This window comes from Euprymna scolopes, chromosome 32 (assembly GCF_053919585.1).
Source record: "Euprymna scolopes isolate OS-2025 chromosome 32, ASM5391958v1, whole genome shotgun sequence".
In the NCBI taxonomy this organism is placed as follows: Eukaryota; Metazoa; Mollusca; class Cephalopoda; order Sepiida; family Sepiolidae; genus Euprymna; species Euprymna scolopes.
In genome coordinates, this window is record NC_136513.1 from 51,519,435 (window position 1) to 51,546,767 (window position 27,333).

The following is a 27,333-nucleotide window of genomic DNA, read 5'->3' on the forward strand; positions in this document are numbered from 1 at the left end:
ACACACACACACACACATACACACACACACGCACACACACATTAAAAACAAAAACAAAAAAAAAACAGCATAATTGCTACGCTAGTCATTTTATTATCTTCATCATTTTATTTTTTGTTTTAAAATAGGATTTTAGGTAATTGTGGCCTGGTAGACTGTGGAAGCCTTTTCAAGTCTCACACAAAAACACGCGTTCACATCTCAAGCTATATTACTTGCCACATACATACGTGCACACACACACACGCTAACGTACGCACACGCACATATATTCACGTTCGCGTACATGCACTCACATTCACGTGCACACACACACACGCTAACGTACGCACATGTACGCACAGATGGACGACGTCACTTCCCTTTCAAAGGAAATCCACACATGCGCAAACGCGGAAACAATTATAAAAGCAAGAGACAAGCTGTTTCCAGCCCTTTTTCGGACCAGCTCTCGAGCTGAGAGGTTCAGCTAACCAGCCGCCTCCTGAAAGGGAGGCGCGTGTGTCACGTCCCCTGCTACTATGTATGGGACACGAGCCAACAGACAGTACGTACACTTTATACGTTTTCTATCTCCATGGCCTGGATTGACTTTTTCTCATTCTCTCTCTATACTACAATACACTTTCCTCCTCACCAGCTAACAGCGAGAGACGCACACCAAACTGGATTGACTTTCTTTCTTTCTCTCTCTACAACAATAGACTTTCTCCTTCTCACCAGTAAACAGCGAGAGACGAACGCGGACATGAACACGTATGTACCCTTTTCTCTCACTTGTTTCTTCACAAAATAAATTCCTGTTCGTTTAATTCAAGTAAATGCGTTGTTCGTTCCTTCCTCAAAGCAATTCATTTTTCCTTTCCCAATTCAAATCATTTCTCATATTTTGTACGACTGGTGGATGTATAATATGTACACCAGTCAACTACAATTTGGTGACCGCGACGTGATGATGAACACGCATTTCCTTCTATACACTAGACAGCTACAAAATGGTGACACCCGAAACGTGAGATGAACACACATTTCATTCTAAACCACCAGTTCCCTACAAATTGGTGACTGACTTGAAACGAACACGCATGGTGACCCTACCTTTTTTTAAAGGAATTGTTTTGAGCGAGACGTGCATTTTATTTGATAAAGAAAAAAACGAACTTTTCAACCAAGAAAAACAAGTGAACTACTACCGACAGGAATAACTACTACAAACAACAATGACGAAACCCCTCGTCAGACTCGTCAGAAAAATAAATACGGATCTGTCGACTTCATACCGAATTTAAAGAAAAATTTGAGCTCAACAAACATTTTTCACGGTTTCCTGACATTATCCTGCAACAAACGCGAGGAGCAAAATCACATAGGCCTATGCACATTCTCTCCCGCACAGCAGACGCAACAACAAAGAAACAATTACAGGACATCCCTATCAACACATAGGAAGAAGTTGAATCAACAATACGAGTTGAGATGCACCACGCACGCTGATAAACTCTCAACTTGGAAGTTTCGTTAACTGCTGGCAACCACGAACGAATGCACAACAAACGCCCATACAGACAATGTACACACACTACCGCAGACTCACATGCGAAGACAACGGCAACTGGAAACCCGTTTGACATGAACGAATGTGCAACTAGCGCTCGTCCAAACAATGTATACACACTCTACCGCAGATTCACTTGCGAAGATGGGAAGATACCGTCAACTTGACACACAACGTCAATAACGAAACAAAAATTTTCCTTCCAAACGAACAATTCATTTCACTGTCCAAGCAACTCGTTGCACATGTCAACACACAACAAAAACCAAACAAACAAATGTTACCCTAAAAAAAAGAGTAAACGCCTTTCCACACGTAAGTAAATACTCTTTTTATGAACACACTCCATTTTTTATGTTTTTTCAAACAACCACACCAACAGCAAAAAAAAACAAAAAAAAAAAAGGACGAATAGTCAGTTGCAGAAAACATTACTTACAAAAAAAAAAAAATATACACTGCATATATTTTTTTCCCTAGGAAGGGGAGTATTGCGCAAGCCTTTCCTAGTCTCACACAAAAACACGCGTTCACATCTCAAGCTATATTACTTGTCATATACATACGCGCACACAAACATACGCGCGCACGTCCACACATGCACATATATTCACGTTCGCGTACATACACTCACATTCACGTGTATACACACACACGCTAACGTACACACATGTATGCACAGATGGACGACGTCACTTCCCTTTCAAAGGAAATCCACACATGCGCAAAAGACCACCGGAAACAAGGATAAAAGCAAGAGACAAGCTGTTTCCAGCCCTTTTTCGGACCAGCTCTCGAGCTGAGAGGTTCAGCTAACCAGCCGCTTCCCGAAAGGGAGGCGCGTGCGTCACGTCCCTTGCTGCTATGACGAATGCGGACATGAACACGTGTTGTACCCTTTTCTTTCATTTGTTTCTTCACAAAATAAATTCCTGTTCGTTTAATTCAAGTAAACGCGTTGTTGTTTCCTTCCTCAAAGCAATCCATTTTTCCTTTCCCAATTCAAATCATTTCTCATATTTTGTACGACTGGTGGATGTATAATATATCCACCAGTCCACTACAAGACCAACACAAAACCTACTTTAAAAACCTTGTTTTCTCCAAGTTTTTGGGTGTGTTGAAAACGAATATTGCATTTAAAATTGGGACCGTCAACTAGTGTTCACGATAATAAAAATATGTTTCATGTAACGCGGCGGCAATATTTGTTCAAAGCAGATGCAATGTAATGAATTTTCAAGATAATGAAGAGTTAATATTTGTTATATAAAAAATATATCAGCACATGCACGTACAATAATGGCCACTACCTATACCATAACAAAATATCGTATTTAAGTTTTCAGCAAATAAGTAGTTTTCCGGAGCGTGCATGGCAAAAATATGCATGCTCGCGCATATGACAATGGCAACACCGCATAACATAAAGAATTATATTGCTTAATATCCGGAAAACTACTGATTTGCGTAAAATTTTAATTCGATATTCGTTTTCAGCATACCCAAAAACTTTCATGTCGTCATTTTAAAGGAAAATGTTAAGGTGGAAAATAAGTAAAAGTTTACGAATATGGACAAATATGACCGCCATGAAACATGGGGAAAAGAATCTTTTCAGTATCGTGAAAACTAATTACCAGCCCCAATTTTAAATGCGATATTCGTTTTCAGCATACCTGAAAACCACCAGAAGGCAAGGTTTTTAAGTTAGGTTTTGTGTTGTTCTACCAGGTCACAAATCACAATTACCGCGTTTTATTATTTTGAATTTTTTTTGTCGAATCAGCATTTTTCAATCTTATTTAGAATTCGACTTAATTAAAAAAAAAAAAAACATAAGGACATAACAAATTTTCTTATGTATGTACTCGTCACGGAACGAAGATGTCATATTTCAAACATCACGTAAATTGACCAAGTAGTTTTGTTTTAGCTAAGATAATGAAAATTTACGATTTGTAGCAATACAAAAAGTTTAAGTTATTTTGCAGATAAAAATCTCAGTAATTGAATTGAATTATCGCCCTTGAATTTTAACACATTCTAAAACAACGTGGCGGCTCCCGGCTACCACATCATTAAATTTGATTTTCTTAATTAAAAAAAAAAAAAAAAACTACTTGATCAATTTACGTGATTTTTAGAATGTGACATCTTCGTTCCAAGACAAGTATTACGTACATTATAAAGATTTTTCTGTATTTTTTTATCAAGCGAAATTCTTTTTTTTTTTTATCAAGCGTAATTCTAATTTTTTTATCAAGCGTAATTCTATTTTTTTTTATCAAGCGTAATTCTAATTTTTTTTTTATTAACTGTAATTCTAATTTTTTATCAAGCGTAATTTTATTTTTTATCAAATGTAATTCTACTTTTTATCAAGTGTAATTCTAATTTTTTTATCAAGCGTAATTTTATTTTTTTATCAAGTGTAATTCTATTTTTTATCAACTAGTTCTAATTTTTTTTATCAAGCGTAATTCTAATTTTTTTATATCAAGCGTAATTCTATTTTTTTTTATCACGCGTAATTCTAATTTTTTTATCAACTGTAATCCTACTTTTTTATAAAGCGTAATTCTATTTTTTTATCAAGTGTAATTCTATTTTTTTATCAAGCGTAATTCTATTTTTTCATAAAATATAATTCTAATTTTTTTATCAAGTGTAATGTTTTTATCGAGTGTAATTTTTTTATCAAGCGTAATTCTAATTTTTTTATCAACTGTAATTCTAATTTTTTATGAAGTATTTTATTCTTTTTTATCAAGTGTAATTCTATTTTTTTATCAAGCGTAATTCTATTTAAAATTAGAATTCGAATTACGCTTAATAAAAAAAATTAGAATTACACTTGATAAAAAAATAGAATTACGTTTCATAATTTAAAATTAGAATTACTCTTTATTAAAAAGCGTAATTCTATTTAAAAAAAAATAGAATTACGCTTTTTAATAAAGAGTAATTCTAATTTTTTTATCAAATGTAATTCTAATTTTTTTTCAGGTGTAATTCTATTTTTTTTATCAAGCGTAATTCTGTTTTTTTTTTTTCAAGCGTAATTCTAATCTTTTTATGAAGCGTAATTCTATTTTTTATCAAGCGTAATTCTAAAAAATTTTTTAGCAAGTGTAATTCTATTTTTTTTATCAAGCGTAATTCTATTTTTTTATGAAGCGTAATTCTATTTTTTTATGAAGCGTATATCTATTTTTTTTATCAAGCGTAATTCTAATTTTTGTTATCAAACGTGAATCCATTTTTTTTTTATCAAGCGTAATTCTAGTTTTTTTATCAAATGTGAATTTAATTTTTTTTATCAAGCGTAATTCTAATTTTCTTCTATCAAGCGTAATTCTTAATAAGCACCACATTTTTAAATAAGATTTTGAAAGTTAAAAATTATGATATCGTTTTGTCATTAAAGTAGAAACTGAATTAAACTGTTATAAAACACTAAACAATTGTTCTTATTCTAATTTTATTTTTTAAATAAAATGATTAAATATAAAAAAAAAATCAATGAGGATTTGCTAAAAATGTTGGGACTTATTCACTACTAATACGAAATCATTTTCGATAGTTTTCAGTTGGGACATGAGGAGAGTGCATTACTGCATTACAGGGGTAGACAATTGCAATTTAAGGAACAAATCGAAAATAAATGCGTGTTTTTTTTTTTTTTTTTTCGTTTTTACTTTTGAGAGTTTTTTTAATGACACAAAGTGGAATTTGTTTTAAACAAAATAAACATTTAAAAAAAATAAAACATGAACATAATGTTTTGTCACACATTCTGAATTAAAATAAATGAAGTTATAATAACACAAAATATAGTTTTTGTTTTTATTTTACTTCCAGAAGTGTGTAACAAATACTTTATGTTCATGTTTTATTAAAAAATGAAAAATGTCTCTTTTTTTAAAATCTCTTTTATCTTATAAGTTTCTTATATTTATATAAAAAAAACTTTCTAAAAGAAACAAAAAAAAAACATGCATTTGCATTTGTCTGCCCCTGCTATGCACTCTCCATGTGTTCCAACTGAAAACCAAAAACTGATTTAATAATTTTTAAGTTTTTTTTAATGATTTTCTATTTGACAATTTAAATGCTTCCAAATTTCATTAAAAATTCATAGTGTCACAAAGTAATTCATTCATTTTTCCCCCTTTTAACTATAACAACAGATTAAAAATTGAAATACATTCTGGTGGATTTAATTTTGTATTTTTTTTAAATATTATTTTTTTAAAGTTGGTTTTATTTTACACTATTGTATATTTTTATATTTTTATTTTAATAAATATTCGATTAAGTACATAAAAAATATTAATTCAATTTGTAAGTTACGCAGTGGCGAGAAAATACATGCGGTGTAATACGTGAAGTATCCTGTTGTTTTTTTAAATTTTCACTTTCAACCCAATCATTTCAAACTTTTTTCAACTAACAAAAGATTAAAGTGTCTGTCTTGTTTATGAAGAAACCGAAAAGCATTCTGATGCCCGCTGCAGCAGTGCAGCAGTGCAGCACTGCATCTGTGTGAGTAGAGAATCCAAGCCAGTTTTTGTGGTGGACATTAAAGTCACCAAACACATGTATTTGTGCGCTAGTGTCGAGGGACAGTGCCGTGTCTATGCTGTCAGATACTTTGTTTATTATGGAGCAGTCCTGAGTCGAGGGAGAGCGGTAGAGAAAATAATAGTAGCTAATACTGTGTTGCACGTTTAGTCTAAAGCACATAAAGGCTTGATCATCTGTTTCTATGTTTGTTTCTCTAGTCAAGGGAAGGGTATTACGAATGTAAACTCCAAGTCCGTGCATATGTCTGTCAGAGTCCTTACGGCAGAGTGGGAGATATCCAGGCATGTTAAAGTGGTTAGAGGGAATGGAGGAGTGTAGGTTAGTCTCACTTAGTGCTAAGATATCCGGGGTATTTGTTAAGAGAAATGCTTCAACATCAGCTAAGTTAGTTCTAAGCCCACGGATATTTGTGAATGAGAGCCTCAAGGGAGGAGGCAAGTTGAATTTGTTTGTCCCTAATCCTGGTTTAAGCTTATTTTTAGATTGTACTGTCGTCATATTTTTTTTTTAAGAGTTTCGGTAAGGGGGAGCTAAACAAGAGGTTATGCGGAGCTTCAGACATGCATCACAAGTAGACCATCAGCTGACCTTTCTCCAATTAGGATTGGGGCCTGATGGATTTAGCTAAAGTATTTTCAAATTGAACTTTTAAAAACATCGATTTCGTAATTTGTGCCTCTGTATTATTATTATTATTATTATTATTATTGTTGTTGTTGTTGTTGTTGTTGTCGTCGTCGTCGTCGTCGTCGTCGTCGTCGTCGTCGTCGTCGTCCAAATTAAAATAATAATAATAATAATAATAAAATAATAAAATTAAAATAAATAATAATAATAATAATAATAATAATAATAAAATAATCAAAATAAAAGTAATAATAATAATAATAATATAATAATAATATAATAATAATAATAAAATAATAAAAAAGTAATAATAATAAAAATATAAAAATAATAATAATGATGATGATGATAATAATAATAAAAATAAAATAATAATAATAATAATAATAAAATAATAATAATAAAAGTAATAATAATAATATAATAATAATAATAATAAAATAATAAAAATAAAAGTAATAATAATAAAATAATATTAATAATAAAATAATAATAATAAAATAAAATAATATTAATAATAATAATAAAGATAAAATAATAATAATAATAATAATAATAATAAAATAATAATAATAAAATAAAATAATATAAATAATAATAAAAATAAAATAATATTAATAATAACTATAGTAAAAATTAATAATAATAATAATAATAAAATAATAATAATAACAAAATTAAATTAAACTAAATAATATAATAATAATAATGATAATAAAATAATAAAAGTAATAATAATAAAATAATAATAATAAAATAATAAAAATGATGATGATGATGATGATGATGATGATGATGATGAAATAATAATAATAATAATTCTGCTTTCATTTATCAATGTCTTCCTGAAAATAGATGGGATTCATTTCCAGAGGATTTCCCTCAATCCCGGCGCCAAATCAGGAGTTTCAAAGATCAAGGGTTTTCCTAAGGATGTTGATGGTACCTATAATCGTAAAGGTCTATAGGCCGCCTAAAACATTGGAGATTTATAGTTTTTTTCAATTGTCCTTCCAGACGACTTGATACTACTCCTAGTGTACCAACTATGACCGGGATTATTTGTGTTTTAACCCTGTGTATATGCCTTATCTCCAAAGCCAATGGAGCATAACTGCTCCACTTGTTCTCCTTCTCTCTCACATTCCTGTCCCAGGGTATTGAGAAGTCTACAATCTGCCAATTTTTTGAGACCTTATCAATGACAACCAAATCTGGACAATTATGTTCCAATTGCTTGGTCGTTATGACACTTTTGTCTCACCATACCTCTACTTTGCCATCCTCACTTGTTCTCACTTCATCAGGCATCTCCTCAAACCACTTTCCAGCACACTTCACCCCAACCTTCTTACAGACCTCCCAATATATCCGAAGTCACATGCAATCGTCTTTTGCGGTACTCTCTCTGGGTCAGTCCACTACACCCTGCTGCACGGTGCCCAACTGACTCTGAGGTCTTACCACAAATCCACCATTCTGCAGCAACTTCCTCTCCTAGAACCACTTTTTGGAACAGTTGTGTTCCTAATGCCTGCTCTTGTGCTGCACAAACAAACAAAAGCTTCAGTACTCTTAGACAGATACTCAGCTCTAAGCCATTACCATGATCTTTCATCAGCCACTTCTGCTATATCCTGGAAGAACTTTCTGCATTTTCTTTCTAGCCAGTTCCTCTGCCCTTTCTCTGTCCATATGTTTCACATAATCAGCTTTGGTCTCACATACCTCCACTTCATTGGTCACAACATTCAGCATCCACTCCTTACTTCTAACCACATGCTCCTTCAACGACATCTCCTTGGTTCTTACACAATCTTTTACACTTTTCAATCCTCTCCCACCGTCTTTCCTCTTTTTATACAGCCTCGCTATGCTCCTTCGAATGTGAAATATACCAAACATTGATAAAACTTTTCTTGTTTTGATATCCATGGCATGCAACTCCTTGTCCGACTATTCTATAATTCCCGCACTGTATCTCAAAACACTGACTGGCCATGCATTCACCACTTTCATTAGGTTTCCTCCATACAATTTCAACTTCACAATTAGTTTCACTCTTCTAAGATACTCCTCCCTGCATCTCTCTGTTCATGATGCCTACACCCTCCAGTACTCCCAAATACTTATACCCTGTATCTTCTATTTCTTTCATGATTTCTCCATTTGGCAGCACTATTCCATTCGAATGTACCTTTACTCCCCTTTTCATCACCAGTAGTACTAGTAGTGGTAGTAGTAGTAGTAGTAGTAGTAGTAGTAGTAGTGATAATAGTAGTAGTAGTAGTAGTAGTAGTGGTAGTGGTAGTAGTAGTAGTGATAATAATAATAATAATAATAATAATAATAATAATAATAGTACTTGCGCATTATAATTGGATAAATAAAAAAATATAATGCATCTTAAAACACTATTACGTGTCATAACAAAATTAGTAAAATTTCCAAAAATTACAAAAAATGATCAAGTAGAAAATTCGCTAGAACCATATTTAAAAAAACGTCGTTTTTCTTGTTTTTTTTTAATGTGAAATCGCTAGTTAAGTGAAAGCAGGGGAGATAAGTCAGTGTTTGTACTCGATTATTTTTTTGTAAGTTTTAAAATTTTGTTACTAATTTCAATCTGAGACGTAATTACGTAATACTGCATTTTTTTTACTTGATATCAAATTATAAAGTATAACTTTGATATCAAGTAACTGTTAATGCACAATAATAATAATAATAATAATAATAATAATAATAATAATAACACTAGCACTAATAATAATGATAAGAAGAAAAAGAAGTCACATAAAGGCAATATATATATATATATATATATATTTATATATATATATATATATATATATATGAGAGAGAAAACACACACATACATATTTATATATATATATATACATATACACACATACATATTTATATACATATATATATATACACACACACAAAGAGAGAGAAAATATATATGTAGAGAGAGAGAGAGAGAGAGAGAGAGAGAGAGAGAGAGAGAGAGAGAGAGAGTCGTATAATCATACGATTTGCTTTTGCTCATTCAGAGGCGTGACACTCTCCTCACCCCCCTCTCTATTTTTTATGTCATACCCTCTCTCTCCCTCTTCGTTAGTCGCATCTCCTACTCAGCCGTCCATCCTCCTCCTTCGTCACTGACTATATTCTTCCTCCCCTTCGTCTGTCTTGCGGAAAAAAACAAGCAACAACAATCACTCACTCCAAATGTAGAAGCCAAACTCAGTAAACGCGTGTGAAGAGAGTCTCTCCTCTGTTTTCATAAAATGATGCTTGATTCTCTCGACGGCATTTCTTAGTTTGGAGGCAACAAGTCTCTGCCCGGCACTTCATCAACTTTGTTTGGTTTAAAGTTGAGGATTTGTTTTCATTATTAAATCGATTTAAAAAAAAAAAAGGCTTCGAAAGAAGAAACAAAGAAAAGTCATGGGAGCCAAAGTGTCCAGGACAGATTTTGAATGGGTTTATACACAGGAACCTCATGCAACCCGACGGAAGGAAATTATGGGTAAGAAAAATTAACTTTCACAATTAAGTCAACTTATATATGGTGCTAATGCAGAGAGTGATCCGCGCTATTTTTTTAAATCGTATTTCCAAGTTTAATTAAAGTTTTATGTTTTTTTTATTCAATTGTACAGAATAGGTACAAACCACTCTCCCCTCCTCATGTTAAGAATGGCTTTTTCAAATAACCTTATTTCAGCACGAATCACTCTGCATGAGTACTATATATATATATATATATATATATATTATAACGAGATAGATGGATTATCAATCTGTGTGTGGTTTTAGTTTTTAAGTACTAGTGTCAACTAAATCCAGTCGAATAAAGTAATGTCGAAAATTTATAGCAAAGTAAGTGATTGTGATTTTTTTTTTTTTTTTTTTTATTTCGTCGAAATTTCTGACTTGAAAACTTTATTTGGGGGAAAGTTAAAAAGATTTAAATTTCTAAAAAAAATAAAAGATAAAATAATGGCTGAGTTTTAGTATCCGGATGTTTTATTAATTGCTTCAAGGGGGGGGGTAAACTTTTCTTAAAGAATAGGTGGCTATATTTTATGGATGGCTTTTTAAATAAATGAAAAATATAGGTACTTCTGCAGTTTATGGATCGTGCTTTTTTTTGTGTAGGATTATCAAGTAAAATTCCATTTTTTTTACTGTATATTTTATATTGTTAGGTGAAAGTACAGAATAACAAATGTTAAGAATGTGCTTCTAAATAATAGCCGTCTGTAAACTGTACAAATACCAAAAGAATAAATTTCACTAGATTGAATATTTGCTTTTTTTCTCCAATTCTTTCTTTTGTATTTTTTTTTAACTTAAAAATAGTTACATAAGAGTATTTTTTATAGAATCACTCCCGTCACTAAACCGGGGTTTTCCTAAGTATTTTGGGTCGTTAAAACGAATATGACATTTAAATTTCTCTCCAACTTTAGTGTTAGTGCCCCCCCTTTCCGATAAGAAATTTCTCAGGTGATTCGAAATTCTCATAAATTAATCCAAAAATCACATTTTGAGACTACGGGGGTGGTTCTATAAAATTTGGGGCTTGTATTACTGTACACATAGATTCGAAAAAGTTGTCAAAAAAACAAATATATAACAAATGTGATCAAAGGTAAGATAAGTTACTTTTCTACCTAAATTGATATAATTTCCGTGCTTTTATTCAATGTAACATGTTTATTCAGCTCAAAAAGCATCCAGTGTTTACCGATGTATTCGAAAATTCAAAATGGCGCCCGACTTTCTCTTTAACACGGTAAGTTTGGGAAAAGGTGCTATAAATAATAAACTAGACAAAATAGTTAGAAATTCGCTCAATTGCTACTGTGACATAAGTTGACATATATTCGGTTGTTTTTTAATAGCATTTTGTCTAGTTTATTATTTATAACACCTTTTCCCAAACTTACCGTGTTAAAGAGAGAGTCGGGCGGCCGGGCGCTATTTTGAATTTTCGAATACATCGGTAAACACTGCATGTTTTTCGAGCTGAATAAACATGTTACATTGAATAAAAACACAAAAAATATATCCAGTTTGGTAGAAAAGTAACTTATCTTACCTTTGATAACATTTATTTGTTATATATTTGTTTTTTGACAACTTTTTCGAATCTGTGTACAGTTACTACAGTAATACAAACCCAAAATTTGTTTTATATGGAAATGTCAAACGTAACTTTTTTCTTTCATTTTTTTTTTTTTTTTTTTGTTTTCACACTTTAAGATAAAGAATAATGTTCCACTTTACCCTTGACTTATAACGATTAAAAATGTCTTTATATAGGGATCCAATATTAAATGTAGGTAAACTTAATTCCCACCCCCCGCAGGAGGATCTTATATTGAATAAAAAAAAAAAAATTGTTCAATTGTACCATTAAAATCAAATTGCCTCCGTCTTTGTTTATGTTCTGCATTAACTGATCGTTGTGCTTGAAAATGAATGCCCTGGAAAAGTTCCTTCTGATTAATGTTTAAAAATTAAAAAAAATAAATAAATAAAACCAACCAAGAAGAATGTAAAATAGTTGTACTCTCTCTAGGGACCGTTTGAATATCTCGTTTTAATTGATAAGCATTTTTTTTTTATGGAGTTTTGGATATAAAACCTGTTTTTTTTTTTTTTTACAATCCAGAGATTCTAAAAAAAAAAGGCTAAAATAAAAAAAAATTAAAAAAAAGGGCTAAATAACACCGAGTCGAGTGGTTCTAAAATAGGTGATCGATTTAACGTTGCAAGTAGAAGCTGAGGAGCACTAGGAGCAGGAGCAGCAGCACTCCCTATAAATATTTTTTATTTTATTTAGTTTTTTTTTTTTTTTTTTTTTTTTTTACAACCTCCTGCGGTAATCCGCTGAAAAAAAAACGAAAAGAAACGAAAATAATAAAAATATTGCATTGCAATAAAAATGGTTTTGTTTGTAGAATTATTTTTAAACTTTCACATTTCAAGTGAAACTTAAAATATTACTAATCTGTACAAACATAATTCAACAAAGAACGTTTGTTCTCTTCACATACAAAAACACATGTGATCATCCCGGTTCAATTGTATTATAGTCACAATTAGAATATCGCAAACTTTATCTGTGCCTAAACCTAAACGTAGATTCCATGAACAAAGCTTCTTTCTTAGAACTGCACGCCTGTGGAATTGTCTTCCGTTTTCCTGCTTTCCGGCTGACTACAATATGGTTGTGTTCAAGTCTAAAGTAAATAAGTTCTTGATGAGCCGTTCCATATAAGTTATTAAATTTACCAAATTTTCATTACTAATGATTACTATATTGACCAATTTCTACTGTACACTCTTTAACCCTTATCCTTGAGTGGCCTCTGGGCCTTGATAATGTGGTGATGCCTTTGTAAAAAAAAAAAAAAAAAAAAAAATGTTGGATAAAATTCATGGGTTTGTATTACTGTAAACATAGATTCGAAAAAGTTGTCAAAAAACAAATATATAACAAATAAATGTTATCAAAGGCAAGATAAGTTACTTTTCTGCCAAACTGGATATATTTTTTGTGTTTTTATTCAATGTAACATATTTATTCAGCTGGAAAAACATAGTGTTTACCGATGTATTGGAAAATTCAAGACGGCGTCTGATTCTCTCTTTAACACGGTAAGTTTGGGAAAAGATGTTATAAATAAAAAAAAAAAACTATACAAAATACTATTAAAAACCCGCCGAAAATACGTCAACCTATGTCACGGTAACATATATTGAGCGAGTTTTTAGCAGTATTTTATCCAGTTTTTGGTACTCCTGCAGTATTTTAGCCACCGATTTCACGATCTTAGCCGAGCGTTGATCGACATCCGTCGGAAAACGCCGGAACATGGCGAGCGGTACGATACTCTATCAGCCAATCAGGGCGCTTCAAACGAACGCGCAGCGCAGCAGACGAATAATTTTCATTGAAATTACACACATAGCGTTTCATTTCAGTTATTTTATTGTTCAAAGTAAAAATACACAGCCTTTCATTTCAGCTATTTAATTTAGCGATAAAAAAAAAAAAAAACCGGGAGCTGTTGGAAACATATTTATGCGAATTTATGTGGAGACAAAAAATTGGACACAACCCTTTTGTCTCCATAAAATAAATCAAATCGCGGAAGGCTACCCGGTTTGGGAAGGAGCTTCTTTCCACATCCTCTGAAAACCCTTTGCTCCCTACTTTGCCTCTACAGTCAGTAGAAAATCTTCCAGTCGGAACTAAAGATAAACAGTAATTGTTGTCCCCCCCCCCTACAAACATTACTGAAAAGAAAAAAACAAAAAAAACAAAAAAAACATTGTTGTTACTGTTTAATAACGTTTTGTTAAAAACAAACAAACAAAAAAACATTGAAGTGTTTATTACTGTTGCTTACCCCCCCCCCAAAAAAAAAGCTATCGGAAAACAAAATGAACCAAAAAAAAAAAAATATTCAACAAAATAAATTTATTTTACTTTAAAAAAAACTTACGGTAAGTGTTTGTGATTTATTTTATCCAAATTTTTTGTATTAATTTTATCCATTTTGTTGTGTGTGTGTAATATCTTTTCCTTGTAATGTTGTTGCTATTCACATACTTTTAGCGTTCTTCTTGCACCGTAGCTCCGAATTCTCGGCTTTCGTCGGCGTTAACGCCGAAAGCGTTCGTCAACGCTCGGCTAAGATCGTGAAATCGGTGGGTAAAATACTGCAGGAGTACCGGCAAGATAAGTTACTTTTCTACCAAACTGGATATATTTTTCGTGTTTTTATTCAATGTAACATGTTTATCAGCTCGAAAAACATGCAGTGTTTACCGATGTATTCAAAAATTCAAAATGGCGTCTGATTCTCTCTTTAACACGGTAAGTTTGGGAAAAGGTATTACAAATAAAAAACTGGGTACTCATCGGTAAACACTGCATGTTTTTCGAGCTGAATAAACATGTTACATTGAATAAAAACACGAAAAATATATCCAGTTTGGTAGAAAAGTAACTTATCTTGCCTTTGATAACATTTATTTGTTATATATTTGTTTTTTGACACCTTTTTCGAATCTGTGTTTAAACCTAAATTTATTACTAATATCGGAAATTTTTATTTATTTATTTTTTTTTTGCCTTGAAATAAAATTCGTCTGTTTTTATAAATTTAAACTTGATTTTCACCTTTTAAATGACGACCATTTATAGGTTTTCGGGTTGTTTTATTTTGGCATCTCCGTTTCTGCGAGACTAAACCTGGCGATGTATGCGAAAAAAATCATGCCTGGCAATGTTTCAAGACAAACGTCAAATGTTAGTTTTAGTAAAATAAAAAACAAAAAAACAAACAATTTTTTTTAATTACATTAAAAACGTTATTTGAACTTTTTCACAAACTTTTACATACATAAAAAGGCGGACGTACACGAGTGAGGCCCCCAATATGCATCGGCTCCGATGTTGTACGCAATTCAAGGGAGCGTTCATTATTCCGAAAGAAATTTTGGCCTTTAGTTTTTCTTTATTAGTTTGACTTTGAACTTTGCGCTTTTCTGATTATTTTGATGTTTTTTGGGTTTTTTTTTCTTAATCGGATTTAACGATGCGGGGTGGGGGGAGTATGGACACAAGTTGCAAACATGTAAAAACAATTGAAATACTTCAAACGTTGAGGGAGACACTTAAACCATTAAAAAAAAAATCATGGTAAGACAAGTGCATAAAGCACCAAAATTTGGTTTGTTTTCGTTTTGTTTGTTAAATCCGGCTAAAAAAAAGAAAATAATCCGAAAATCGCAAAGTTCTAGCGAAATTGAAATTTTTATGTTTGAATAAAAAAATAATGATTAAAACAAAAACAGTCGTGTCGTGTTCTCGTCGAGTAGGGTTATAAAGGTTTTTGTTTATTTTTGTTTGTCACAAGTGCTCATCTGGATTTTTCTTGTTAATAATTATCTATAACTATAATCTCGGTACTGGTCGCGGTAAGAGTTCTCTGCCGAACACCCTAAAAAAACAATGACTTCTCCCCGCGCAGGCGTACGCCGTAAAGGACGTGTTTTAGTTGCCATAGTAACAAAACTTTTTATCGACATTGTTTTACTGTTTATGAATATTGAAATAAAAGACATTACTACACATTTATTAATATCTTTTTTTTTTTTTTTTTTACTGTTTATATGTCAATTTTATCGACTTTTTCTTTTCTTATATTGAAATATATATATGAAATATTGAAATTATTATTATATTGAATATTGAAATACTACACATTAATATCTTCTTGAATATTAAAATAATTTCCCAACTTTTTTCATTTCTATGTGTTTTTAGTTTTGTGTGTTAAATGAAACTTTTTTTTTTTTCATTACAACAATAGTTATCGACCCCGGTTCTTTGGCTGACAAACGACATCTGTCGGCGGTTCTTGAAATTTACTTACCACAAAATGGTGATAGAATAATAAATTTACTTAAGTTTAATCAATGTTATTTTCTTTTTTAAATAGCATTTTCTTTTTAAATGACGACGTTTTTACTGTTTATGAATATTAAAAGAAAAATAATTACTAAACATTTATTAATAAGAAAATGGGTGCTAGTGCACTTCACTTATGATCCGCGCTATATTTTAAATCGTATTTCTAAGCTTAAAGTTTAATGGGTTTTTTTTCGTGCTGAAATAACGTTATTATTTAAAAAGCCATTCTTAACATGGGGAGGGTGCAAATTCGCCTAAAAAAGTAGAATCTCATTTTACGGAATTAGCTAAGAGTGTTAATTTACAATAACACCTAAGGCACCATTGGCACTTCTGCATGTCAGTAACATGAAGCGAATGCGTGTAATTTAGTTTCAAGAACCGCCGACAGATGTCGTTTGTCAGCCAAAGAACCGGGGTCGATAACTATTGTTGTAATGAAAAATAAGTTTCATTCAACACACAAAACTAAAAACACATAGAAATGAAAAAAGTTGGGAAATTATTTTAATATTCATTTTAAGAAACTGCTATTAAAAAAGAAAAAGTCGATAAAAGTGAGACATAAACAGTAAAACAGTAAAAAAAATTAAAAAAAAGAAGATATTATTAATAAATGTGTAAAACGTAGTCATTTAAAACAGAAAAGAAAAAGTCGATAAAAGTGACACAAACAGTAAAACAGTAAAAAAAAAAAAAGATATTATTAATAAATGTGTAGTAATGTCTTTTATTTCAATATTCAATATAATAATAATTTCAGTATTTCATATATATAATATTTCAATATAAGAAAAAAAGTCGATAAAATTGACACATAAACAGTAAAAAAAAAAAAAGATATTAATAAATGTGTAGTAATGTATTTTATTTCAATATTCATAAACAGTAAAACAATTGTCGATAAAGTTTTGTTACTATGGCAACTAAAACATCTCCTTTACGCCTACGCGGGGAGAAGTCATTGTTTTTTGAGGGTGTTCGGCAGGGAACTCTTACCGCGACCAGTACCATAATCCCCCCCCTAAAAAAAAACCGGCCAAACAAAAATATCCATCCAGAAGGGGGGGGGGCACACCCTCAGTATCCACCCAAAAACAAGTATCCCCCTCCCCCCCAAAAAAATATCCGTCAAAAGAAAAAAAAAATGAATAAAATCCGAAAAGCGCAAATTTCAAGCCAAAATAGAAACACACATACACATACCGAACTTTCCTTTTCGGAATAATGAACGCTCATTTGAACGAACTGCGTACAACATCGGAGCCGATGCGTCGTACGTCAGCCCACATTTTTCGTTTATTTTAATTAAACATGAAAACAAAAGACGGCGTTGTTTTACAATCGTTCACTGCTGTGCAGATTCGTTCTTTTTCTTTCTTTTTTATCTTAAAATTTAGGACGCATAATGCGACGATGTTTTTATAAAATCAAAACATTAAAAAAAAACTTTTTTTTTTTAAGTTGATAAACAATAAACATTAATACAAAATGTCTGAACGCGACTATTTAAAGAGAACCAACGATATTTTCATTAGACATTTAACTGCGGCATTTTTTTCTGTTTTAAATGAAAAAGTAAATTTTTTTTTTTTAAATTAGTCTTTAACATTAAAAAGAAACTCTTTAATAAAACAAGGATAAAACTTTTTTAGCTGCGTTTACAATTCCTTTACAACTATCGTCGCATTTTGACTTTTTGTAATGTTAAAAACTGGATGTTAGTCTTAATAATAGTGTAAGCTTTGTTGCAGTAAAAAAAAAAAAAAAAGTCGCCGTAGCTTTAAAAGTTTCATCCTTATTTTATGAAAGAGTTTCATTTTTTGTATTTAAGATTAAAGACTAATTTAAAAAAAAACAAAAAAACCTTACCATAACATTTACTTAATTAAAAAAAAAATGGTGCCGCAGCCTTTTTTAATGTTTTCATCTAATGAAAATATCATTGGTTGTCTCTTAATGGTCGCGTACAGACTACATTTTGTATTATCAACTTTGTTACATTAAAAAAAAAAAAAAAAAAAAAAAAAAAAAAAACTGCGATTTTTTTTTTTTTTTTTTTTTTTTTTTTTTAAATATCGTTTCACCGAGCGTCCTAAATTATGAGATGAAGAAATGACGCATGCATCACTTAGTAAAAGATTTGTCTCCCTTTGCACAGTGAACAATTGTAAAACCATGCAAAAACAAACAAACAAAAAAAAACGTATCCGTGATACCAATTAAATAATTATTTTTGATTCGCCACCGCCAGAGGAATTCTTGTAGATGACTAATAAAGTTTGTATTACTAGTCTCCCTCATGAATATGGATTTAACTTTATAACGACTCCTATCTTCCACAACTTTGTTAAAATGTTCAAATAAAGTATTTTGCCTTTTTTTTTTTTTTTTATTTCCTATATTATAATTTGATTGCAAAAGTTCCCTTCCATACCAAATTAGCGTAGGTTTGCAATAATAGATGTCACATACAAATTGAATGTGTGTAAACTATTATTTATCATCTCATAACTGTCAAACGCCGTTTCATACATATTTATTCATTATAAAATGCTATAATCCATCCTAGGAGCGTCATCAACACTATCGTCAAGACTTACAGAGGAAGTAGTTTGTAATTTTCCCTCATTAAATAAAAGGACTCCGACCGACTCCACTCAACACTGGGAAATATTATTCGCACTACATATATACCGTCCAGTCTGCTTATGTAACTGCCTCCTTGAATTCGTGCACTTACCTTTCCTTTTCCCATTAGAAAAAAATTCTCCCTTACAGACATCTGGCAAATCCCATTGGCTGAGAGTAAACAAATCCTTAATTCTGGAATATGACTACTTGTAAATAAACTCACACTTTACTTTTTCAACTAACATGTTCACACACTACCCATCTTGCAATTCTTACAACGTGAAACAGATCCATTTGTTTGTTTTTTTTCTTTTTCTATTCTTTGGCACAGCAGCACAATTAGTTAAACATACATGCACACACATCCACAGAGAGAGCTACACAGATAGAGAAAGACGGAGACCGTTATTTCGAAGGCCCAGGCGTAACTCGTATATAAAACGTTTTTCCAGGTAAACAAATGAATGTAAGTAATTTAAGTTACCAATTTGAAATAAAAATAATTTCTTATATTTTAAAAGTGAAACTTTTTCCCAAATAAACATAAAACAGAACATTCTTAAATCACGGATAAAATACTTTTCCAGAAATAAGCAGAATTTTATTGCTACTGGTTTCAATTTATCATAACTTTTAGTATATCATATCTTTTATGCCAGTTAGCGAGTTCTGCTAGTTAAAAACAAAACTAACTTTGATATTTGACTTAAAACGTTGCCGGGGACAATTTTTTTCACATACCCTGTCATGTTCAATGTCGCAGAAACAGGGATGTCAAAGAAAAACAAGGCCGGTTTTCGGGTATACTGAAAAACAATATTGCATTTAAATTTTCCCCAAACAAGTAGTTTAACATAAGGAATTACATTGTTTAATATCCGGAAAACTACTTATTTTCTGAAAAATTTAAATGCGATATTGGTTTTCGACAAACCCGAAAACCTTTTGAAGCCATCATTTTAACTTGCACTCTTCTATCCCCTCTAAAAAATTTTAACATTCAATTTTCCTGTTAATAATTACTAATAACTATAATCTCTGCCCCCCCCAAAAAAAACATAAAATAATCCAAAAAGCAAAGCGCAAAGTTCAAGCAAAAAAAAAGAAAGAAAAAAAAAAAAAAAGCCCACATACGCCAAAATTCTTTACTTTCTTTTCAAACTAGTGGGGGTGCCGGGGTGTTTATAGGTGTGTGTTTAGAGAAAAACAAGTTTTAGTAGTAGGCAGGCTCGAACACATGATGCAAAGGCGGAAAAGAAAGTGAAAGAAAATGTAACATCTTACCGCTACGTTATGACGCCACAGGAAGTGTAAAGCGTTCAAATTTATCGATGTCAATCAAAAAGTTGACTTGAAGTGAATAAGTTAAGAATCACGCACGTGCAGAAATGAACATTGGCTGAAGGCCAGTTAAGCTTTCCGTAGTTTCATTTATTTGTTTTCCCACGATATTGGGGAAACAAGCTCCCCTGAAAAAGGGAACTCTCAAATGAATAGCAACTGTCTGATATGAAGGGTTCCCCCCACCACCACATTGATCAAAGCTAATTGCCTTTCTGGACGTCCCTTGCAAGAAAGCCAGGTAGCTGAATTTGCTTTGACGAGTTTGGCTTCATTTACACGAAAAATACGAGCAAACACGCAAAAGGACAGAATAGAGGGAATTTTTTAAAAGTCGATCAAAATAAATGTAGAGACGATGTCCGTTCGCAAATCGTAGATATTATAATCTAGGGAGTATAAGGAAAATTGTAAATAAATATAACCTCTTCGAGAGCTTTTCTTGGACATGCAAAAACGTACGCGCCCATTTTGCCATCTAATGTATATGTGTGTGTGTATATATATATATATGTATGTATGTATATGACTAGCAAGGATGTCCAGCGTTGCCCGGGTATTTGGAGGGATGTGTTGAGGCAAAAAAAAAGTGGTAGTAGGCAGGCTCGAACCCGTACCACGAAGGAGGAAAAGAACGTGAAAAAAAGTTGGTAATTAACTTTTGCCTGGGTGGAGGATATTGGCACAAAGACTAAATAAATAATAATAAAAAAAAAAATAAAAAAAGGTGAGATCGAACTCGAAAACATGGTAATTAGCCATCCTCGCTAACCGTTACGCCAAAGAGGATATTGAATTCATTGAGTTGGAAATTAAGTTAAGAATCATAGGAGTCTGTGGAGAAATGAAAATGGCTTTTAAACCTGGCCTGGGGCCAGTTAAGCTTTCCGCTTTCTATCGTGGTTTGCTTCCCCACGAGGTCGTTTATAATGTGTGGAGGGAAAACCAGCTCCCTACAAAAAATGGGAACTCTGGCAGTGCCAATGAATAGCAATTGTCTGATATGAAGGGTTTCCCAACATTGATCAAAGCTAATTGCCTTCTAGACGTCTAGCCCACGAAGGCCGAAAAGCGGTTGCCTTTGCTTTGCCTCTAGGAAGTATAAGGAAACTTTTGTAACGTTGTCAAGAAGTCCTGCGAAAAAAGCCTCTCGTGGACATACAAAAACGCGTGTGGCAGTTTTGTCTTTTATATGTATAGAAGATAAGATAGAAGATTAATGAAAAATCCCTAGAATGTGTTGCATACAACATCAGAGCCGATGCGTATTTTGCTATGGGGGCCTTGCTTGTGTATATCTGCCAAAAAATTCTTCTTAAACCCCTTTAAACGTCTCATGTTTTTAAAATTCTATTTTGCTACATTGACAAACTAAAATTGTATTTTTAATACATTAAATCACTCCTTGGAAAAAAATTATATTCGTACATTAGAATTATATTTTGATACATTTTTTTTTATGCAATAAATGTTTCGATTTTCATATTTTTGTTTATTTTGTTATATATTTTTGTGTTATACTAAACGTTTGTTTATATTTGAGGTTCACATGTCATTTCTCTTTTGAACAACGGGTCGATAACTTGGCTCTGTTGCTTATATGTCGCTGTCATGCAGAAGTGCCGTCAGTTCTAATAAGTTACAATGGTAGCTTCCAAATGATGCAGTCGGAATTACCTGCATATTATTGAATAATTAAAAAAAAAATAACTTTAATCATGTTAGCAGATGAAAAATTGCAGCTGTCTTTAATTCGAACGGAAAATTACCTCCCTGTTGAACTCTGTGCTTTACGATTGTTTTCATCAAATTCTATTTTCTTTATTAAATAATTGTCTACCATATCGATTTTCGTAATGTTTGGGTATAATCGTCTTAAAAATACGAGGAATACATACACAGGTGGCAAAAAGAAAGTCCGCACTTGTAATTTTTTCAAAAACTGCAAATTTTTGATAAAATTAATGTAACTGTTTAAACAAACTATACCTCATTTGATTCGCCTTTTATTCTTCTATAATTTTACCTGTTCATATTGTTCACATCAATAAAAAAAAAAATAACTTCAAATTGAGGAGGCAAAAAAGTCTGCACAATGGAAAATTGTTATTTAAATGTAACTTTAGGACATTAATGCAACACAATTACAACAGGAACACAATGAACTAGTTAATATTTAATAGCATAGCCCTTCTGCAATTTAACAGACTGCAATCTTTAGAAATTCCTTGAATTAGACTGCAGCAATACTCCAGGGAAAGGGCATCCCACTTTTCTTTAATTTTTGTTCAAAGTTCTTCAAAATTTGAAATTTTATCATTGCGTAGCTGTTGCTTGATGTAATGCCATACATTTTCGATAGGATTGAGGTCTGGAGATTGTACAGGCTAATCCAAACACGGAATATCATGCTCTTCCAGGAACCTCTTGACATTGCCAGTTATGTGAATGGAAGCATTATCCTACATGAGGATGGGATTATCATCCAAATTCCGACAAAGTAGGGTAGAAAATGCTCAGTTAAAATATTAATGTACTTGGTCGAATTAATTTGACCTTGCAAGCGAACTAGAGAGCCTGGACCATTGGTACTAATAATACCCCACACCAAAACTGAACCTCCACCACCTTGCAGCGTTGAAACTGAGCACCTAGGAGGGAGTTCCAAGAGGCAGCAGTAGAGAGTAACATGTGACGTGTATTGCACACTGGTAAGTTTGTAACTCACATAGTTGGTTTGTTGAGTAGCTCTGAAAATGGCTGTTTGGGTACCACTGTTGCTACCCCTCGTCTCCACGGTGACCTGGCTCTCAAGTCAAGATAGAAGTGCTTCTAGGTCCTAAGCTGAACATTAGCTATATACAGGCTCCATGGTCAATGATGATGTCGTTAAACAACGAATGGCTATAATTAATTTCATACCATATTACTTATAGTTAAAAGTATCTTTAGTGTTTATTAACTGTATTTTAAACTTGATTCGAAAGCAGTTCTTTGATTCTGTCTAGTTTATGAAAGATGGTTTTTGTGTTTTCTCTTGTTTTAAAACAGTCGTTGCTATTTTTAGCACATTCCCGGGAGTGCCAGGTTACACTTGTGAATATTTTCTGTCAATTTAAATTTCCTTTACATTTATACATTTATTTGTTCATCCGTGCAGTTATGTAAACGTATCTATTTCTGCATTCGTAGGGAGTCATTTGTTTATCAGTCTTTAGTTTTTGACAAAATAATCCCATGGTTATGACCGACCATAGAAAACTTTGTTGGCAATCTCGATATTGAAAGGAAAATCCACTCCTCATAGTCTTTCAATAGAAATACTTCCATGTCATCGTTGTTAATCAAAACGGGTTTTATTTCAACTGACATATGAAACGGACACTTGTTGCACTCTCGTTCTGATTGACACAGAAAATGGTCATAAATAGTAGAATGGTTAACATTATACTTGACACCCGTTAACCCACCCACACAGACAGACACACTATGAAACGTTTTCACAATAGATAAATTGTATTTAACAGACTATTCTGTTTAGTCATATTTTGCTACATGAGTGAGAAGATCTCTGCAGAAATCCACTGATGTTGCATGTCTTTTATTTATCTTAGTTACCCCCACTCCCCTTCCAAACGAGGCATATTGACACTTGGACTTGTAAGGAGCTACTATTTGGCACCATAGCTACAGGGACACTGTTGGAAGTTGAGCAGCGAGATGTCTGTTCACATTGTTTCAACTTCTGCATGTCAGTTGGGGAAACAAGAGGCTGGGAGGGAATGTCTAAATCTAGCAGTTTGAACGGGGAGGGATAGAATAGAAGGCTTTCCAGTATCTAGGGATCTCTACAGTGAAGGCGTGGGACTTTGCATGTTGGATTAGTCAGGGATATTACATCGAGGAAGGGGGGGGGCAAGTGCTGCAAGTTCGTCTGAGCATATTCTATTAAAATAGTTGCAAAACACACAGGAATGCAATATTGCAGTGATGGGACAGGGGTTGGAGCTTGGTTGATAGTGCAAGACCTACTGGGAGACTTTTTTTTTTTTCTGTCAGAGAGAGAGTCTCTAGTGGATGCACCAGCCGAGATGTGACAATAACATAATACTCCATGCGTGGGCGAATGGTGGCTTTGTAGAAATACAGGATATTGTCAGGTAGGAGTAATTTTCTAGCATGGTAAAGGGAGCCCATCTTCTTTGCAACAATCTTGATGAGGTCTTCAATGTATTTGTCCCAGTTCATGTTGCCTGTGAATGTTAAGCCAAGGAGTTTGAATGCAGAGTTCTCAAGTGGCCTATTACTCATGACAATCGATGGTTGAGAAGGTTTTCTTGTAATTGTTAAAGGAAAGAAGCTTTTTTTTTTCTTTTTTTTTTTTTTTTTTTTTTTTACACAGTGATCACCACTTATCAAGGCCCGGAAGCCACTCAGGGATAAGGGTTATTGCAAGTACATCACGTTAGTGAGGAGATTTTATGAAGTGTTTAATTAGGGGGGCGGTTCATTAGGAATTTGTTAACATTAGACTTGAAGACATCCAAGTTGTAGTCCGGAGGGAAGCAGGCAGACGGAACAGAGTTCCACAGGCGTGCAGTTCTAAGAAAGAAGCTTTGCTCATGAAATCCGCGTTTTGATTTAGGCACAGATATAGAGTGGGGGAAATTTTTCACAGTGGATTCAGCTAGACGGGTGATTTTCGTGAAAGTTTGGCGAGGGGGGACCAGGGATTGGAGTTCAGACGAGCACCTGCCATGAAAATAACGATAAAACAAGGATAGGCTCGCAACGTCTCTTCTGTGGGAGAGGGGTTGCAGGGTAGAGAAAAGGGCATCCCCCACTAAACCACGAAGTCTATTTTGTACTCTGTCAAGGCATGATAGGCTGTTTTTGGCAGCTCCTGCCCAGATATGGCAACAGTATTCCATCCTTGGCCGTACTTGGCTTTTATATAGATAGAGAATTGCATCAGTAGTGAGATATCTTCTGGAGCGGTAGAAGGATCCCACCATCTTTCCAGCGACCTTGGCAACAGACTTGATGTACGTGTTCCATTTCAGATCAGGAGTAAAGGTCAAACCCAGAAGCTTGTCAAAACACGGGGCCTCACCCAGACGAGAGCCATCCATCACAATTGATGCCAGCTGGGGATCAGAGCGTTGATGATGTAAGGATAGGAGTTTGGTTTTAGATGCATTAAAGGTAACTAGCCACATCTTCCCCCACTGAACCACGCGCTCGAGATCAGAGGAGAGAGAATCCGAGAGAACTTCGTCATTTACAGCCTTTGATGTGTTGCCGTAGATGGTCGTGTCATCAGCATAGATGTCAACGAATGATTTAAGTATGTGTTTAGGGAAGTCATTGATGTAGATCAGGAAGAGTTGGGCCGAGGATTGACCCCTGAGGGACTCCAGCATTTATATTGCAGGCCTCCGATTTTTGTCCATCTACCACTACTCTTATGAGCCTATCGGAGAGAAATGATTTAATGATTGAGAAAACATTTCCAGTTATACCGTAGCTGGAAATCTTGTGAAGTAGACCCTTATGCCATACTTTGTCAAAGGCCTTTGATATGTCAAGAGCAATTGCCCTAGAAAGGAAGCCTTTGTCAAGAGATTCACTAATCCTGTGGGATATAACCGTCAGCACATCTGCAGTAGATCTTGCAGAGCGGAAACCATATTGTGTGTCACTAAGAAGGTTGTTTCTGCTGAGGTGGTTGACTATTTCTCTATTTAATATTGATTCCAGTAACTTACTCATAACACAGAGAAGACTTATTGGTCTGTATTGAGAGGGAGATGACTTATCACCTGAATTCTTAAATACAGGGCAAACTGATGAGGTCTTCCAGGGGGTCGGAAAGCACTTCTCCTTAAGGCAGCGCTTAAATAGTTTCGTAAGTATGGGAGCAAGTTCTGGTTGAAGCTTTTTTAACACTATAATTGGGATGCCATCAGGGCCAGTTGCTTTACTGGAATCTAGGTTTTTTATTAGCTTGGCGACCTCATGCACGGATATTTGTATATTACCTAGCTTGTTCTGTGTTATAGGAGGAAATATGGGGAGTTGATGGCCTTCGTCGCATAGGGTAGAATTAGCTGCAAAGTTCTTTGCAAATAGTTTGGCTTAGTCTTAGCAGCATTAAATATTACCATCCACTTACGGACTCCTTCCAGTACTGATTGAAGATCGTTTTCTAGCGTTTCAGCCATTGCTTTAGATAAGTGTACATTTGTTTCCCGCTCATCTATTATAAAGTTTGTGTCTTTGTGCTCATCTGGACATGAAAACGTGCTTCCACTTTAGCGGTGCACTTTTTGGAAATAGTAGCCATAAATAACCATGTTATGCAGGTTGGCACGCTTGCTCGCCGTTCTCAACATTTTATGATGGTCCTTTTCAGAAACGTGATGTTAGTGTCCTTGTTCTTAAGCCATTTACATTATATGCAGCTTTGCTCACTTTTATATGAAATCCAAGACTTTCCAAAGCTCCTGTGTAGGAGCTCCTCTACGCTGAATGATGCGGCCTCGGTTTTCATACTGGGGGGGGGGGTATACAGGAAATAGTGGATCTCCCCAAGAATCTTTATTACCTTTTGAACTCTTCATCAATCTGGAGAAAATGAAAGTGATACTCGTCACCAGAAAATCAATATTTTGAACACAACGTCTACATTAAGGCGACCAAGCTAAGTCTATTATATATATTTCATGCATAGGAATCGCCATTTATCAAGGCCCGGAGGCCACTCAAGGATAAGGGTTAATGTGTAGTCAATGGGAAAATATCGTAGTGATCATTAGTAGTGAAAATTTGGTAAATTGGATTACTTAAGGGGACAGCTCATCAAGAATTTGTTTATGTTGGACTTGAAAACAACCAAATTATAGTTAGCTAGCACACCGCCCACCATTGCCCAGTTGTAAAATACGCATGATTATTATATTTTAATTGATGCAGGTTTCTTATTATAAACAGAAATAACATAGGTATTAAACGTAACGTTAAATTCCCTTGAAAAAAAAATTTAGTTAGAAAAAAAACTGGAAAGAAACTGGGGCGT

At 33.4% G+C, this 27,333-nt stretch overlaps 1 protein-coding gene across 1 annotated transcript in view; it reads left to right on the forward strand.

The window, feature by feature from the left end:
• Positions 1-9,882: 9,882 nt before the first annotated feature.
• Positions 9,883-27,333, forward strand: part of LOC145256351 (sphingolipid delta(4)-desaturase DES1-like) — a 77,095-nt gene continuing 59,644 nt past the window's right edge. Inside the window, exon 1 of the mRNA XM_080115168.1 lies at positions 9,883-10,310. Within this exon, the coding sequence (XP_079971294.1) occupies positions 10,229-10,310 (82 nt within the window). The 5' untranslated portion in view covers positions 9,883-10,228. The remainder of the gene's footprint in view (positions 10,311-27,333) is intronic.